General features: G+C 33.6%; 1 protein-coding gene across 5 annotated transcripts in view; it reads right to left on the bottom strand.

Annotated features, from left to right (window-relative positions):
* PCSK5 (proprotein convertase subtilisin/kexin type 5) overlaps positions 1-15,840 on the bottom strand; it is a 201,356-nt gene that overhangs the window by 151,354 nt on the left and 34,162 nt on the right. For all 5 annotated transcript variants that reach the window (XR_011600080.1, XM_070938639.1, XM_070938640.1 and 2 more), the window contains exon 3: positions 12,476-12,589. Coding sequence is in view for 4 of the 5 variants with exons in the window: in XM_070938639.1 (XP_070794740.1) it covers positions 12,476-12,589 (114 nt within the window). In the remaining variant the exon portion in view is untranslated. The remainder of the gene's footprint in view (positions 1-12,475; positions 12,590-15,840) is intronic.

The following is a 15,840-nucleotide window of genomic DNA, read 5'->3' as shown; positions in this document are numbered from 1 at the left end:
ATGTAACGCTGAACAGAAGAGTACTAGTGGTATAGCAGAAAGGGAAAACATGCAATTGATGAGAATAAAGCAATTAAGAATGTTGCAATATTTAAACACTTAAAAAGCACTTCCTCTTTTTGGGGATTTTTGGAGTTATGTAATATAAGCAAGAGAATGGTGTTAATGTACAACCTTCCATTTGGCTGCAGCCATAATGTGTACATAATGATCTGTTGTACTTAAAAAAATACAGTGTTTAAATGACAAAACTAAGATGGTTTCTGAGAAAGCATACTTATCATGAACTAAACAGAACAAACCCAACAAATAACTCTATGTGCTAGATTTATTCTTTGGAATATTGACTATGAAAATTAAATACAGCAGCTATTTGCTTTTTTTAAAAAAGCTTCCCACTCAGGTTTCATGACAAACAGCTTTTGAAGCAGGTTTATGATAAGCTTCTCATGTGAATACAAGGAAGCTCTTTCAATTTTAGCCTACAGTTTTCATTACGGAACTATATATAGTACCAAAAGAATCACTGGTAATCCATACTGCATTCTGATCTTATGATAAGCTATAAATCTATCATCCCAGTCAGTTTTTTTTTTCCCACCGTACAAAATTTGTTTTGCTTAAGGCATTTCTCAAAGGTCATGAACCCTGCAAATCCAGCTTCTGGCAGATTGCTGCAATAATTTACCTTCCATGAATGTAAAATGCAATAATTCAAATTAAAATACATGCTCATTGTTACTGGTGAAGCCTGTGTGTGAAAATGCTCATTTATTACAAAACAGATATGGTTTGTGTGCAAACAAGAAAACAGGTTAAACCACCTTGGTCTATGGCTCAGAAAGATGTAACTCTGAAATACTGGAGATCCATCACTAATCCGTACAGACAAAAAAATTTTAATTGAAGGATCAAATTCCAAATCTGAAAAAAGGCAATTCCAGGGACAGACATGGCAAAATATAAAGTTAGCTAGTGCTACTAAGTCAAACCTGAGCCCCAAGTGACTGAATGGATAAATGCTTATAGTTTCAATTTATCCCTGATCATATTCACAGCTTGGGAAAACACATTCCAGTGATATCCTTGATTCTGATCACCTGCTTTATCTATTGTTTTTCTTTAGTATTCTTTTCCCCTTAATACAGGGGTGTCAAACTCACGTTGTCTCGGCGGCGTCATGTGACATATTGGGACTTTCCCCCCCTTCGCTAAACTGGGCATGGGCATGGCCAGTGTGTGACGCATCCAGCCCCCTGGGAGTTTTGACAGCCCTGCCTTAATATCATCAAGTAGAGTTATTCTATGTGCATCACATACCCAAATAGGGAGCAATTGTCTTTTATTTGTTGCTGATTGATTGGCTCCTCATTGCAATTCATGCTGTTATTAACATCTTGAATTCCATAATTTGAAATTATGTGCTTTCTATTCTAATATCCAGCTTACACTGCCCGATATTACTACTGGAAAGACTTCCAGTAGCTTTGTGGTGTCACTGAAGTAGCCTTATTCTTCATAAACCTATCTAAATTTGCCATTGTTTTCTTCTCTGGGAATATTTCCTCTTTATATTTTTACTGCATGGTCTAGTTGAATACAACAAAGCTACCTTCTCTTCTTTACCATCAACGATAAATTCACTGGCTGACATTATTTTTGTCTTTCTAATATTTAATATTAACAGATGTTTTACTCTATATTTTACTTTTATAATTAACTCTTCTAACTCTTCCTTACTTTCATTAATGAAGTGACATTGCCCGTATATCTCAAATTATTAGTATTTCACCTTCCAAGTTTGACTCTATTTATCAGGTGTTCCTTTGATGCTATTCTTAAATACATTTTCATACAGATTAAAAGGATAATAAAACAATAAGCAGCCTGTTTTATGTTTTTCCTTATTTTGTTTATCCAAACTTAATTCATATAATAGTTTCTTGTTCATTGTAAATATTCCTCAGAAAAACAATCAGATATTCTGACATATCTACTTGTCTTAGTATATTCCACATTCAGGCATGAACTACTGTACATAATTAAAAGCCTTGCTGTAGTTGATAAAATATAGACTAACCTACCACTTGAATTCATTTGCTGTCTTCATTATCCATCTTATGCTCACCATATTTCATTTCTCTTAAACCAGGGTGTTCATTTAGCTTTCTTCTCTCTTATGACTGTTTTCTTCATCATTACATCTTAAGCAAAACTTTACTTCTGTGTAGAATTAGTACATAATTCTACATAAGTAAATAAACCTAAATTTTCCAGGTTTTAGGTCACACAGTCTTGTTCCATATTTAGTAAAATGGAGGTTTTGTCACTTTGTCCCTTCCTTGTACCTTTCAACAGTTCAGTGGGTATGTCATCTCTGTCTGATACTTTCCTATTTGATAGGTGGTCAGTTGCCTCTTCTTTCTCAGTATCTAGTATTTTCTTCCTGAATGTATTCTCTATCTACAAATATTTCTATAATCCACTTGTAAAGAGTTTCTGAATTTTTCCATCTTCTTTGAATGTTATTTGCCTCTTAGATTCCCCCCCCATAATTACTCTTGAGTAACCCACCTTACTTATATATTTTTCTGTTACTTTTTTCCAGTCATTTTCTTCCATTTAGTGACTTTCCACATTGAGATATCTTTCTTTGACCTTTCTTATCTGTGGTTAGAATCTGCATTCATTTCTCATAAAGCTTTGTCCTCTATCCTTTTCTTGCACTACTAAATTCAGGCAACCCTTTGAGATAGGCCAGGTCAAGAAACAGACATTGCAGAGACTTCAGGAATCTTTCTTCCTTATGGTAAGGTTTAATAGTAGAATGTTGAAAGTCTGTTCGATTTCTGTCTGTCTCATCTCTTACTAAACAATCTTCCCCATCTCTAAATTCCTTTACAATAACCAGACATCATAGCACCTTTATTTTGGTCATGCAATTGTCTTCAATTTTACTTTGGAAGTTTAAGGATCTGGCATCCAAATTTGTCTAAATGTTTTAGTCTTGCCAAGAGAGTTTGAGGTAGAGTTTGTTTGACATTCCATCTTTCAGCTGGTGGGCTTTTGTCATGCCTGAAGAGCAACAAATGCTCTTATCACTATAATAGATAATAGATTCGACCCCCACCCCCATTTTTAATCTTACTGGCAAAGGTGACACTACCTGGATAAACATAAAACTTGCATGTCAACTTCCTATATACATCTATTTGTAAGTAAACAGCATTATCTCCGTGGAAAGACCTATTACTCATTAAATAAGTTCCATAATTCGATTGCTTTTTGTTTGAGAAAATCGCTGAAATATTCTGTCTTTCTTTCAAATTTTAATTGAGATTTTAAAGATCTTCATTAACAATTCTGGAAAAAGAGATTGCCTACATTTTTTTATTCTTATTAGTGAAATATAACAAATAAAAAGCACTACAATTTTGATAATAAAAAATATACATTAGTGTGATAAAAATAAACAAAAATAAATAGATAAAAATAAAAAAAATCCATATAACAATAATGGAATGCTCATTTTAAATTGCCTGCATATTAAAGAATCACTTTATTATCTTTCCTGTCTTTAAACCACGAGGGAGAAATAAAACCAATGATAAAAGCATGGCCCAGAAACTGGAAGATAAAATTCTAGTCCACACTCTGCCATGGGATCTCATTGGATGAATTTGGGCCAGTCACTCACTTTCACCCATGTCATAGGATGGTTGCGTGGAAAACAGAAGGAGAGAACATTATGTATGCTATTGGAGAAGTAGATGATCAACAATAGAACATTAAGAACAGTTATTTTCAATCCGTAGTAAATGTCTCATTTACTGTGACATTGAATATGACATATATTTCAAAATGAATGGTTATTTATTGATTTATTTGGCTGATAGGTTGCCCATCTCAAACAAATAACTCTAGGGAGATTATATTATTAAAAATAAATAAAAATACTACATATCAAACAAATTAAAATATAGAGGGGGGGGGAAATCACAGCCATTAATTCAGCTGGGAAACAGGTTCATTCCCACACCTAGAGCCCAGGGCTAAAATACAAAACTAGATATTTAAGGCCAGCAAGGTTGGGGTCCATATAATCTCTAGAGGAAAGAAAAGCCTCTCCTTCTGAGCCCCACCAGGTATGCTTCTTAGCCAACAGGATTAGCCAATAGCATAAACTGTAACATATAGAAAACAGACAGTATCTTAGAATGTAACGTAAACTCTCACATTTCTATAATAGTAACATCAATCTCTTTTTTTACAAATCTCATTGCATACTAATGCAAGAAAATGATAAAGACATTTTTGCTGCTGCTTTTAGAAATTTAAGATATTATATATGTATGATTCTTATTTGTTAGAGACACACATGAACCTAAAGGGTATTGATGTCTGACATAAGAAACATAAAGATAAAAAAAAACTCCCTGCAAATTCTGACATTTTGCCTACCAATGCAGAATAAACAAGTTATTTTATAAAGTATAAATAAATTATTTTGCTGTAACAAAATCAACAGTAGTAAGCGAACAATATATATATAGAAGAAGAAAGATATATATATATGTCTAGAAGAAAAACATATATATATGTCTATGTAAGTTTTCACGGGTATATATGTGTGTATAGTTAATATTTCGGGTTTCTTCCCGTGTAATTGTGGTAGAAGCCTTTAGGGATATATCCACAATTACATGGGAAGAAACCCGAAATATTAACTACACACACACACACACACACACACACACACACACACACATTGATATTGATATTGATATTGATATTGATATTTTGATGCAACACTGGGAGAAAGGAGTCTTTGGGGAGGTGATATTATCCTTGGGAAGCAAATTAAAAAAAAACCCATATAATTGCTAGATTTCGTATCTTAGTATCTAGGATCAATGAAAATTATTTACTTTGCAGTTGTTGGATATTACCAAATGCAGCTCCATATGAAAAGACATGAACTGTCTTTACACTTATTTATAGAACATCAATAAATAAAAGTGCAAGCAATATTGCCAATTAACAAAATAGATAGCACATATTTGTTTTAATGTTTTACTTTAGATGTGCTTTTGAATAATAAAACAAAGCTTCATACATTTTGATATAAAAATTAAGAATTTTCCTTTAAAATAATTTAAGAAATCCATACAGTATAATTGAAAACTAGAGATGTACAATATAACAATAAGATTTAGAAAGTGAGTAACCCTGAATTGAACCAAATGATGTAAGGTATAAAATCAGAAGCACCATTCAGGAAATTAAAGCATCTAAAGCATTCAGGAAATTTTAGCATCTAAAACTCATAATTGACTCCTTTTGTTGTTCTCCACTTTCTACCAATATTGAATAAAAGGTAAAACAAAATAGATGCTTCAGAGAAGCTGTAACATGCCCATTCTCAAATAATTATTTTAAACTCAAGAAAAGGGACACATAGATTAATTATTTTGTTTTTTGATTAATTAGATAATACCTGCAATATATCATTACTTCATCAAACAGATCAAGCTCAATTTCCAGTACAGGACATAATACAGTTACATGCTGAAAGCTCATATTTGCTTAGAATTGATTCTGATAATAATACTGCTTCTTGAAGATTATGATTAAATATTAAATTCTGCATAATTGTGCTAATTAATGATACCGGGTAACAAACACCCTGATTCTTTAATATTAAATATTATGTTTTCTACAAAGAAACCTATAAATCCTATGTAACACAATCATGTCCTTTAACAATTGGCAAGTTGGATAATTAGGTATATTTACTCTGCACTGTCCATGACCAACTGCAGTGACATCAAAATGCCAATGTGTGTGAATTATGTTATCATGCAAATACCGTTCTTGTGCTTATATCCTGATGTCTGATTAAATATGTGAGTGTAGCATTTCTGATGATGTTCTGATTTACATTTCATCACCACACATATTTGTTTGCAATTCTGTATTTCACCCATTTCATTTCATTTCATCCTCAAAAATGAATAATGGTATATGGCTAAATGGGTAGCTTTTACTGATAGCTAATAGGATATGGTTAATTCCAGGCAATTATTTTTATACCTGTAAGTAATTAGTTTATTTTGTGACATATTTAAACTTAGTGAGTTTAGCAATTAATTATTTTTCATTATATATTAGTAGTAACTAAATGGTATACAGTAGTAATAGTAGTAGTGTGTAAATTTTTTCATTACTTCCCATTGGAAGTTTTGATGCAATATGACTTGTTGAACATAATAAGATGTACAAGCAGACAAATTTTCCTTTTAAGAACTTTCAACCAAACTCACTTCACAAGTTTGTAAAGTCAATATATTTGTACAGCCCAATAAAGTGTAGTGGCCTGATTTACGCTCTACATTTCAGTGGACCCCCACTTAGGGGACACCCTTCCATTAGCAATTACACTTTCTTCAGGTCTTCCCTTGATTTTATTATCTACACTAATCATGGTTAGTTTTGAAATTGCTGAATAATTGAAAAATTATTTTTATATTGCATTATTTCAATATGTTTTATTTATTTATTCAAGTTCTATAGCCATCCATTTCAATCAATGACTTTGGCTGGCTTACAATTAAAACATGTTTTTACTGTTTTTATTGTACGGGTAGTCCTTGATTTAAGACTACAATCAAAAAATTTCCAAAATTTCCATTGCTAAATTCTTAAGTAAGTTTTGCCCCATTTTACAACCTGCAGTTGTTAAGTTGGTAACATGATTGTTAAGTGAATGGCAATAATTCCCCATTGATTTTGTTTGTCAGAAGGATGCAAAGGGTGATCACATGACTCTTGGGCACTACAACAGTCACATGCCAGTTGCCAAGTGTCTGAATTTTGATCATGTGACCGTGGAGATGCTGCAGTGGTTGTAAGTGGGAAAAACTGTCATAAGTCACTTTTTTCAGTGCCGTTGTAACTTTGAATGGTCACTAAATGTATGGTTGTAAGTGAAAGACTACCTGAACAATAAAAATAGTTTAGAACACTAAAAAAATCCAAAAATAAATATACACTGCAGCCGCGATATTTGGTCAGTTGACAATAAAGCCAAGAAACAGAGCCCTTGACACATTCAACACCCCAGACTTGGGAACACAACCAAGCCTTATGAAAGATTAACTGGACTGGGGTCATTCTAATCTCCAGTGGAGGATATTCCAGAGACCAGGGGCTTTTGTACTCTCTTCTAGTCCCTCCCAGCTGACCCTCTTTGGTTTACGGGATCTGCAACATGACCAAACTGATAAACTGAATTGGATGGGTAGAATCAGGGAAAAGGCAGTACCTCAGATAGTTCAGTCTGAAGCCATGTAAGGCTTTAAAGGTAACAACCAACACCTTGAATTGCATCCAGAAACATACTGGTAAGCAATGGAACTCACACAGTAGTGATGTTATTGTGCCATATATCTACTGTGTTTCCTTGAAAATAAGACCCTGTTTTATATTTTTTTGAAGCCTGAAATAAGCGCTTGGCCTTATTGCCATGCGCTCAAAGACCGGATTGGTTTTATTATCAGGAGATGTCTTATTTTGGGGAAAACAGGGTAGTACCATTTAGTACCCGTGAAGTAATGGTGGGTTGCTACCAGTTTGCCCCGGTTCGGGCAAACCAGTAGCAGCAGCGGTGGAAGGCTCTGCCCATCTGCCTGGACGTCATCAAATATTCTCTGCACATGCGAACTGGTAGCAAAGGTAAGTGAAACCCAGCCCTGCCGTGAAGCCATGTTCTGTACCAGTTGAAGTTTCCGAATGCTCCTCAGGAGTAGCCCCATGTAGAACATGTAGTTTTACTATATTTTGTTGTATCATTCTAAGATACTTCAATATTTTCAAGTGAAAAGCAGTTTTAAAAGATTATTAATAAAGTTAATCATTGATTACAAATCAGTTGGAATATCATATTAAATCAAAACCGAGCTAGCATATGATACCCTAATATGATGCGTGAACAACAGTGACTAGATACATATATCTTTTTTTACTGATCCTATACCATGATTTATGGAGATTAGGCATAAACGCTATCCTTTACTGTCCCCTTTTCCCTTTCCATTAATCTAGGCATATGAGAGATGAAGAAATAATTCCTAATTAGTCTGCTAGATCCAGGATTAGTTTTAGCATGTTAGTACAAGCTTTTGCTTTGTGGATATTTTGTTAGTTGTGCAGAGGAAATGGAAAGATTAAAAATGAAGAGACTGAAAAAGTAAAAGGGAGAATGAGAAAACAAAAGTAGGAGAATGCAGGCAGCAGATGGGTTGCAAAGTACATGATGAAAATGGAGATTATGAAAGATCGGGAAGAGGATGAGAATATACTTTTTTCTGCTCTTTAAACATGAGCTCTTAACAGTCATCAGTTGTTTCTTTTTTTGCCTTTGCTTCTTTTAAATTGCTTCATATCCCTCCACTGCTCAGTAAACCAAGGAGCTGCATTGGATTTCCTGGCATGTGTTTTGTGGCAGCAATGCAATTCCCCCCGTCCCACCTCTGTATTTCCCTGGCATTTTAAGAACACAGTGCTCTTTTCAGGGACATCTCGGTGAAAACTGTATTAAACCCAGATTGATTCCATGGAGCTCTACAGCCTTATGTCCTTGTCCTCATTCTTCCCCAAGCAGATTACATCTGTGCATTCCTGTTTAGCAGGACCGAGATCTTTTAAGTGGAAAAAATGGAAATGATAAAACGTCTATAGCACAACAAATAAATTTGCTTATATTCATTCTGGGTTGGATATTAGCCAGAGTAATAGAATTGGCTTCTTATGTTCTAATTTAGATTATTTTGACTTTGTGAAAACTGAAGAAGACGACAAGCTGAATTCTTCCATCTACAAAATCAAGCCATGCGCTTCCTGGCTTCTTTGGATGGTTTGGTGTGAGGCGAGCTTTGAGCAACCACAACTGAGAGTTCTGTAAAGCTGTTTTAAAGTGTTATATGCTTTGGAAAAGTCCTTTCTACCCAAATTCTTTTTGATAATGCTTACCAACTTCCCTTCCTTAGCCATAGCTATAATTGTAATTGTAAATTATCTACACTAGAAATAAAATTTCTGGATCTTTTTCATCTTTTCCTGGTTATGGGACAGAAATGGCATTGGTCACTCTGGTCAATGACTTTCATCAGGACCCAGATAAGATGAGTGTATCCAAGGACCTATTGGAAGTGTTCAATCTATGGACCATGGCATATCTCTGGAGCCATCCGAAGGGATTCGAAGATGGGAACATTTGTCTTATAATGGTCCTACTTTTATTGTAGTAGGTGGTTCTAATCAGAGGTCATGGGCTTTCAACACTCAATCCCCTAGGAAATCCAGTGTATAATACCTCGGGAGCTCATTCCCATGTTATATAATATGATAGCACTAGTTGCTAGGATCGTATACTGATGACATATGGTTATCTATTGCCCCCTCAGGAAAATGTATAGAGATGTTGGTTTTTAATTGTATTACTTTAACTATGTGGATGCAACTTTTAACCTGACTTAGTTGTCAGATTTTGTTAGAACTAAGGCAGATTATAAACGAAGGAAGGAAATATTAGGATTGCAAAATGCCATGTCTATTTGAATGCAGTATCCACATAAACTTGCATTCAAAACCCTCTTAAAAATTTGAATGAGGAACTTATTTTGTGTTTGATCCTAAAAATATTCAAATGAATAAGATTTGTTTGAAAATAAAAATAAAAAGTATGATATAGCTACATGATATTTGTTACAATAATCAGAACAAGAAGCAAGAAAATGATTAACCTCATTGATTTAATAAAAGATAAAACTCTAATAATTATAATTTTTCAAAGTTTTTAAGCATTTCAGGTCATTGGGTGGCAGAAAAAATATATAGGTAGCATAAAGGATCTAATTCCAAAGAGAAAAGAATTTGAAAGTGTGAAGTTTTTAAAATCAGAATTCAGCAGTAAAAGTAGAGCTGTTCTGGGGTTAAAGGTAATAGTTTATCATCATTGCCAAGTTATTCATTAATCTAGATCAAAAAAGAAACACTGTCATATTTTATTACTTATATTTATCCACAAATGCCTTTTGTTATGGAATAAGTATTAATTCTTTCAAGTATATTTAATTATTGTTCATTCAAAGATGCAAGAAAAACCACTGCTTTTTATTTGTTATTTGGTTTTATTTTATTAGTTTTATTTTATATATAAAAAGGCACTTAAAAATATCAAGACAAAAGAACAAAAACAATGCAAGAAAATTTGAAGGTACAGAAATTAGAAAGAAATTCTTATAGAGCAGACGTAGAATAGAAGTCATAACTGAACTGGTTATGAATGTAAAGAATATTGTGGAACAACATGCAAAGAAGTGATTTGACTTTATCCCAGTTTCCCACAGAAGCACACAGCTAGAGAACCATATGAAGGCACATCATCCCTTCATGAAGACATGCATGTCTTCATGCCTGGCTCTCTGGAACCAATTACCTCCTGAGGTCCGGACCGCCCCCACCCTATTGACCTTCCGGAAAGCGGTGAAGACCTGGCTTTTCCGGCAGGCCTGGGGCCATTGATCTCACTACGGCGATCTTGCGAGACCTGGCCATGGAATGGAGTGTATGGGTTTTTAATGTTTTCTTTTAAAAAAAATTTATGGGATATTGTTCGCGGGTGTTTTTTGTTTGTTTTTGCTATAAGATGCCCAGAGTCCCTAGGGAGTTGGGCAGCATAGAAATGCAATAAATAAATAAATAAATAAATAAATAAATAAATAAATAAATAAATGAATGAATGAATGAATGAATGTGCAATGAAACTTTTAGTTGCCATTGTTGCCTATCATCTATCACTAAATATCAAAGCATCCTTCAAATGACATGTTTTATTTTTCAAAAACAGTGCTACCCAAATTAGAACATGTTAGAACTTCAAACCAGGATTAGGTTCCACACTTAAAAATATAACTTAGCATAAGGTGATTTTTTTTTTGTGCTCCCCTTCTTCCAATCCCTTTTTGCATCCAAGCAATATTCCAGATTAGGGATTTGGGGACAGTTGATAAAAATAACATAAACTGCAAGAACTAATCAAACAGTGCTGGACCAAATAAAGTCCAGATTTAGATTTGTTTGTTTGAGAAACTTTCTTAATTCATCTGCAAAGTTATAATCAAATGGTGATACCTGTATTCAAAAGAATGTCATTGAGTTTAAGGTAATATCTGCAAAATGAAAGAATGGACCCCCCCCCAAATCCTATATAATTCCCAGATTCCTCATCCTGTCAACCTATGGTTGTCAACTGTAGCTGAAACCAGTCTGGAGACTCCTGACCCCTGCTTAATAAGTGTAACATTCATATAAATTTGTCAGTGTGTATGTGTGTGTGCATGTGTGAAACCAGCACGAGCCACTTTCCAAAATAAGTTCAGGCCAAGATAAAAGATATTTTTTTATACATTGAATCAGTAACTACTAAATACAATTAATTCTCTGTAAAATAAGACATACCATTTACAAAATTAATTGAGCCACATGTTCATATATCTTCCATTCTTCACACACAAGTCATCACCAGGCACATAAGCATAAAGTAGATACAAGCATTCCCCCATTTCCCTTCCAGTACTCCCTCTCCCCTCCAAATGAAGAAAATCAGGATGGAGTAACAATTGTTAGACAGCAGAATGGAAAAGGAAATTGCTTGCACAAAAGAACAGACAGATTTAGAAAATAACATGATTAAGTCTAGCTACAACTAAGCATTTATATTGTAGGCTACTCTCACATATTGAGGACATGAAATGTACAAATCATTCAGAAGAGAAAGAGGACTGAATTGATGTCTGGAAGAAGTGATAAAAATACTTCTAATTGCACCTTATGCTTTTTTTTTTTCATCAGCCTCTTTTAATCTAATCAGCAAATGTAAGCCCACCCAATTCCCATCAAATCACACATAATTTTGGAAAGAAAAAAAAAACTGGTTTAGTATAACCTATTAATTAAATATGATGCACATTTTGTTGCTCATTTTAATTTAGAAGTTTTTGAGGAAATTGTTAAAGTTACATAACAATATTTAATATTTAATTTAACTTCATTACCCATATATCACAGGATGTAAAAGTACTGTAATATAAGAAACAAATTCAATTTTGGTCCTTAGCTGCCAGATTTACTATAGAAAAACATTGATAAATTAAGTATATTCCTTTTTGAGATAAACAGTACTTAAAGGTATTATAACAAATAAATGCAATTTTGGTTAGAAATATTAAATAGATATTCAAAATGCAATTACTATGATAACATTTAATTTACAGGATTATAAGAGTACATTTCACTTTGGCAACATCAAATGTTTTGGTTTCAAATATTTATTATTATTACTAAACAAGTTGCACGAAGACAAGTGTGTTTAATATGACAGATTTCTGTGCAAATATTAGCCTATATGACTTACCATGTACCACATACTTTGCCATTTAGGATCATTAAAATACATGGACTGGATGCTACCAGGTTTGTAATCTCTCTTTCTTCTTATTTTTACAATTTGCTGTTCTATCCATTCTACCTGTTAAAAACAAAAAAACACATATCAAAACAATATCTTGTATATTTAAAAACAAAGTGAATAGATACTATGATGCTGAACATAAACAGCATCTGAAGACATGTATCGCTGGTTTGTTTGACATATTTTTAAAAATAGTTCTGGATAATTATCATAACAACTTAAAACATTCTGCAAAAATGCTTTCCAGGAATATTTGTTTTTGATGCATGTTTATTACATATACATGATAAAACATAAAGGAAATGAAATAAATAAAAGAGAGAAGAAAGAATACCTAAATAACAATGATCTACCATTAAAAGGTCAAACAATTTTTTATGAATTTACTTTATCCCACTTGGGTTTCATATATTTAGAAAAGGTTGGTTTCTCAATGCCATTATTCTATATTAAAAAATGCTAAACCTGAAACACTCCAGAAAAAGACAGTGGAAGAACAATCAATCAGTCAATCTTTATTTAAGCCAGGGCCAATATTAAATATATAGAATGAAAACCATTCCAGGAATAAGAATTTATGGGGTGACAAAATGGAAAAAGAGAGAGGAAGGAGATCAAGTCCTCCTTTTATTGCCAAAATTATCATATAATCATATCATTGGGCTCTAATTAAATTACCCCCTGGAGTGATGTTAATCATGCAGGGTTAAGGGAGTAGTAGATACTGTTGTAAAATTAGTTTTTATAAGGTTTGAAAGTTATGCTAGCGACAACCAGAAAAATGGACTGAGAAACTGAAATGTTTAGGATGGTGTTGCATTCTCCCTCAACAGCATATTTAAATCTGGAAATGTTCCTGGAATTTGGTTGACACAGGGTTTGAATTTGGTTGACACAGGGTTTGATGTCTTTGTACCATTAAGGGTTCAGCATAGGTTGTGACTCTTCCTAAACTGGTTAATATTATTCATACCTTAATTACATAAAAGAAATAACAACGGGGAAAGTGTCCTGAAATTATATACAATAGAAATATCAACATCCAAGATACTTCAGAAGATTTCCCCTACTTAGAAGAACCTCTAGTATTAGAAGATAAAGCTTTATAATTCTGGTCATTACCAGTTTTGAAAGTTACAGAATTTTATAGAATTATCCATATAAATATGGCAAGCAACAGAAGATGAATCAGTAAAACTTCCAACCAAGCTATGTCAGCAAATCTGAAGAATAACACAATGGCCAACAGATTGGAAGATATCAATCTACATACCAATACCAAACGAAAGAGATATAATAGAGTATGAAAACAATTGAACAATATTCTTAATTTCACATTCTACCAAAATAATGCTTAGGATCATTCAGTGCTGTTGGTATATGACTCATTTAATAGAGAGCAAATTCCAGAAAAATCTTATTGTGCTCATGCAAAACATTCATTCATTCATTCATTCATTCATTCATTCATTCATTCATTCATTACGGGGTGGGGCCCTTATGAAAGAATAGGAGGGTTGGGGCCAACCTCACATTGGGAGGCAAGATATTCCAGAGGGCAGGAACAACAACAAGGTCATTAGACTCAAGAGGACAATACTAACTATTTTATACATTGATACAAAAGTGTTTAGAAAATAAAACAAATGAAGAGAATGAAGAGTATCATGGTATGCCATTGAACATAGATGTATTAAGATAACAATGGTAAACATTGCAAATCAGAGTTATAAAAAAGCAATTTTATTTTGGTTATTTAAGCAAAACTTAATTAGAACATCAATGTTTGGTTTATTAATTATAAATCTATTTTATAATTATAATCTGTTTATTGTAGAATGTTTCTAACAATCACAGTTCTGATAGATTTCGGGTAAATTACAACGAAATAACAAAGAATAACAAACAAACAAAGAAATTAAATTGCCATTATCAATGATCAAATAAACACGGTAAGCATTCAAGCACCTAATAAACTAATTTAAACTATGGACAGACAAATACTGGAGAAAAACTACAGTGCCTCTTTGGGACCAAAAGAATCCCAGATTACAGCATAAGTCATTGAGTCATTCATTATAGCAGACTCTGCTCAAGTGGCATCCAAGCTTCCTTCCCACTTTGGGCATATCTCCCATGGCCCATTCTCAACTCTTTGCTATCTCTGCCAAAGTGCTGCATCAGAAACAGTACCTGGCATGGAATGTGAGAATGGGTGAAGGTTCCCAGAATGAGAAACTCCTCAGAATGAGAAACTTCAAGATCACACCTATGGAAGACCTATCAGGTTCATTGATGAGCTGCCAGGCTACTGATACTTTTTCCAATGCTGCACTCAATGTCCTGGCTTACTGGGCATTATGCCTACTGGCAAAATACTATTGTTTGCCACAGAAAATTAACTTTGAAAACTATGATCCAAGAGATTGCAAAGCTGTGCAGATGTTCTTATTTGCCAGAGAAGCTTTTAGAATATGTCCCTTATACCGATGCCTGACTTTTTGGCACATCAGAAAGCCTGCTTTGCTCCCAGCTAATAGAACCCCCTGCTCTGTGAGTTGAATTTCGCTTTAAGTCCCTCAGTATTTAGGAAATTTGTCAAGACTCCTCTCTTTCCCAGGCTTTAATTATTAAAATATGTTAGTACTGTACCTATTATAATGTTAATTTTGACCTGTGTTTTTAAGTTTTTATATCTGCTTTTTGCTTTCTATACTTTATTAGGTGGCTTGAGTACTCATCTATTAAAAGGCGGAATATATATATATTTTAAAAATAAACAAATAGAAAAAGTATTTTGATCTAGGGTGGTTCTGATTTAATGTTATAGTACGGCTGAGCAGTTCTTTGGGTTATATCAAGAATATATTGACTTAAGTATGTTTGGAATAGTCTAAATCTGTACAAAAAAGGTCCAGTACTACATAAAAGTACTTTTCTTTCAAATTATACGTACAGTAGAACCTCTGGTCACGAACTCTTCTGACCACAACCAAATCAGGTTCCGACCAAAAAATTCACAAAATTTTTGAATCTGGTCACGAATACATACTTGGGTGGTGGCCAATTTCCCCTTCCATGCCATTTTTTTGTAAGCACCAAACAACAGTTTCCTCGTATGGCTGCTGCATTAATTTTGCATTAATTTTGGTTAGGTTCGGATCATGACCAAATCGGGTTGCAACCAAAGTTATGGAAAAAATTATGGTTGTGACCAGAGGTTCTACTGTACTTCCTACTACTTATTCCCTGAAGGATGTTTTACGGTAAATAAAGAAAATGAAGTTGAAAAGAGTTGGAAGTTTGGA

Source organism: Pituophis catenifer, unplaced genomic scaffold, assembly GCF_029215685.1.
Source record: "Pituophis catenifer annectens isolate HBS135680 unplaced genomic scaffold, rPitCat1.0.hap2 SCAF_2, whole genome shotgun sequence".
NCBI lineage: Eukaryota > Metazoa > Chordata > Lepidosauria > Squamata > Colubridae > Pituophis > Pituophis catenifer.
The sequence above is the reverse complement of the archived record's forward strand: the minus strand, read 5'-3'. Positions and strand labels throughout refer to the sequence as shown.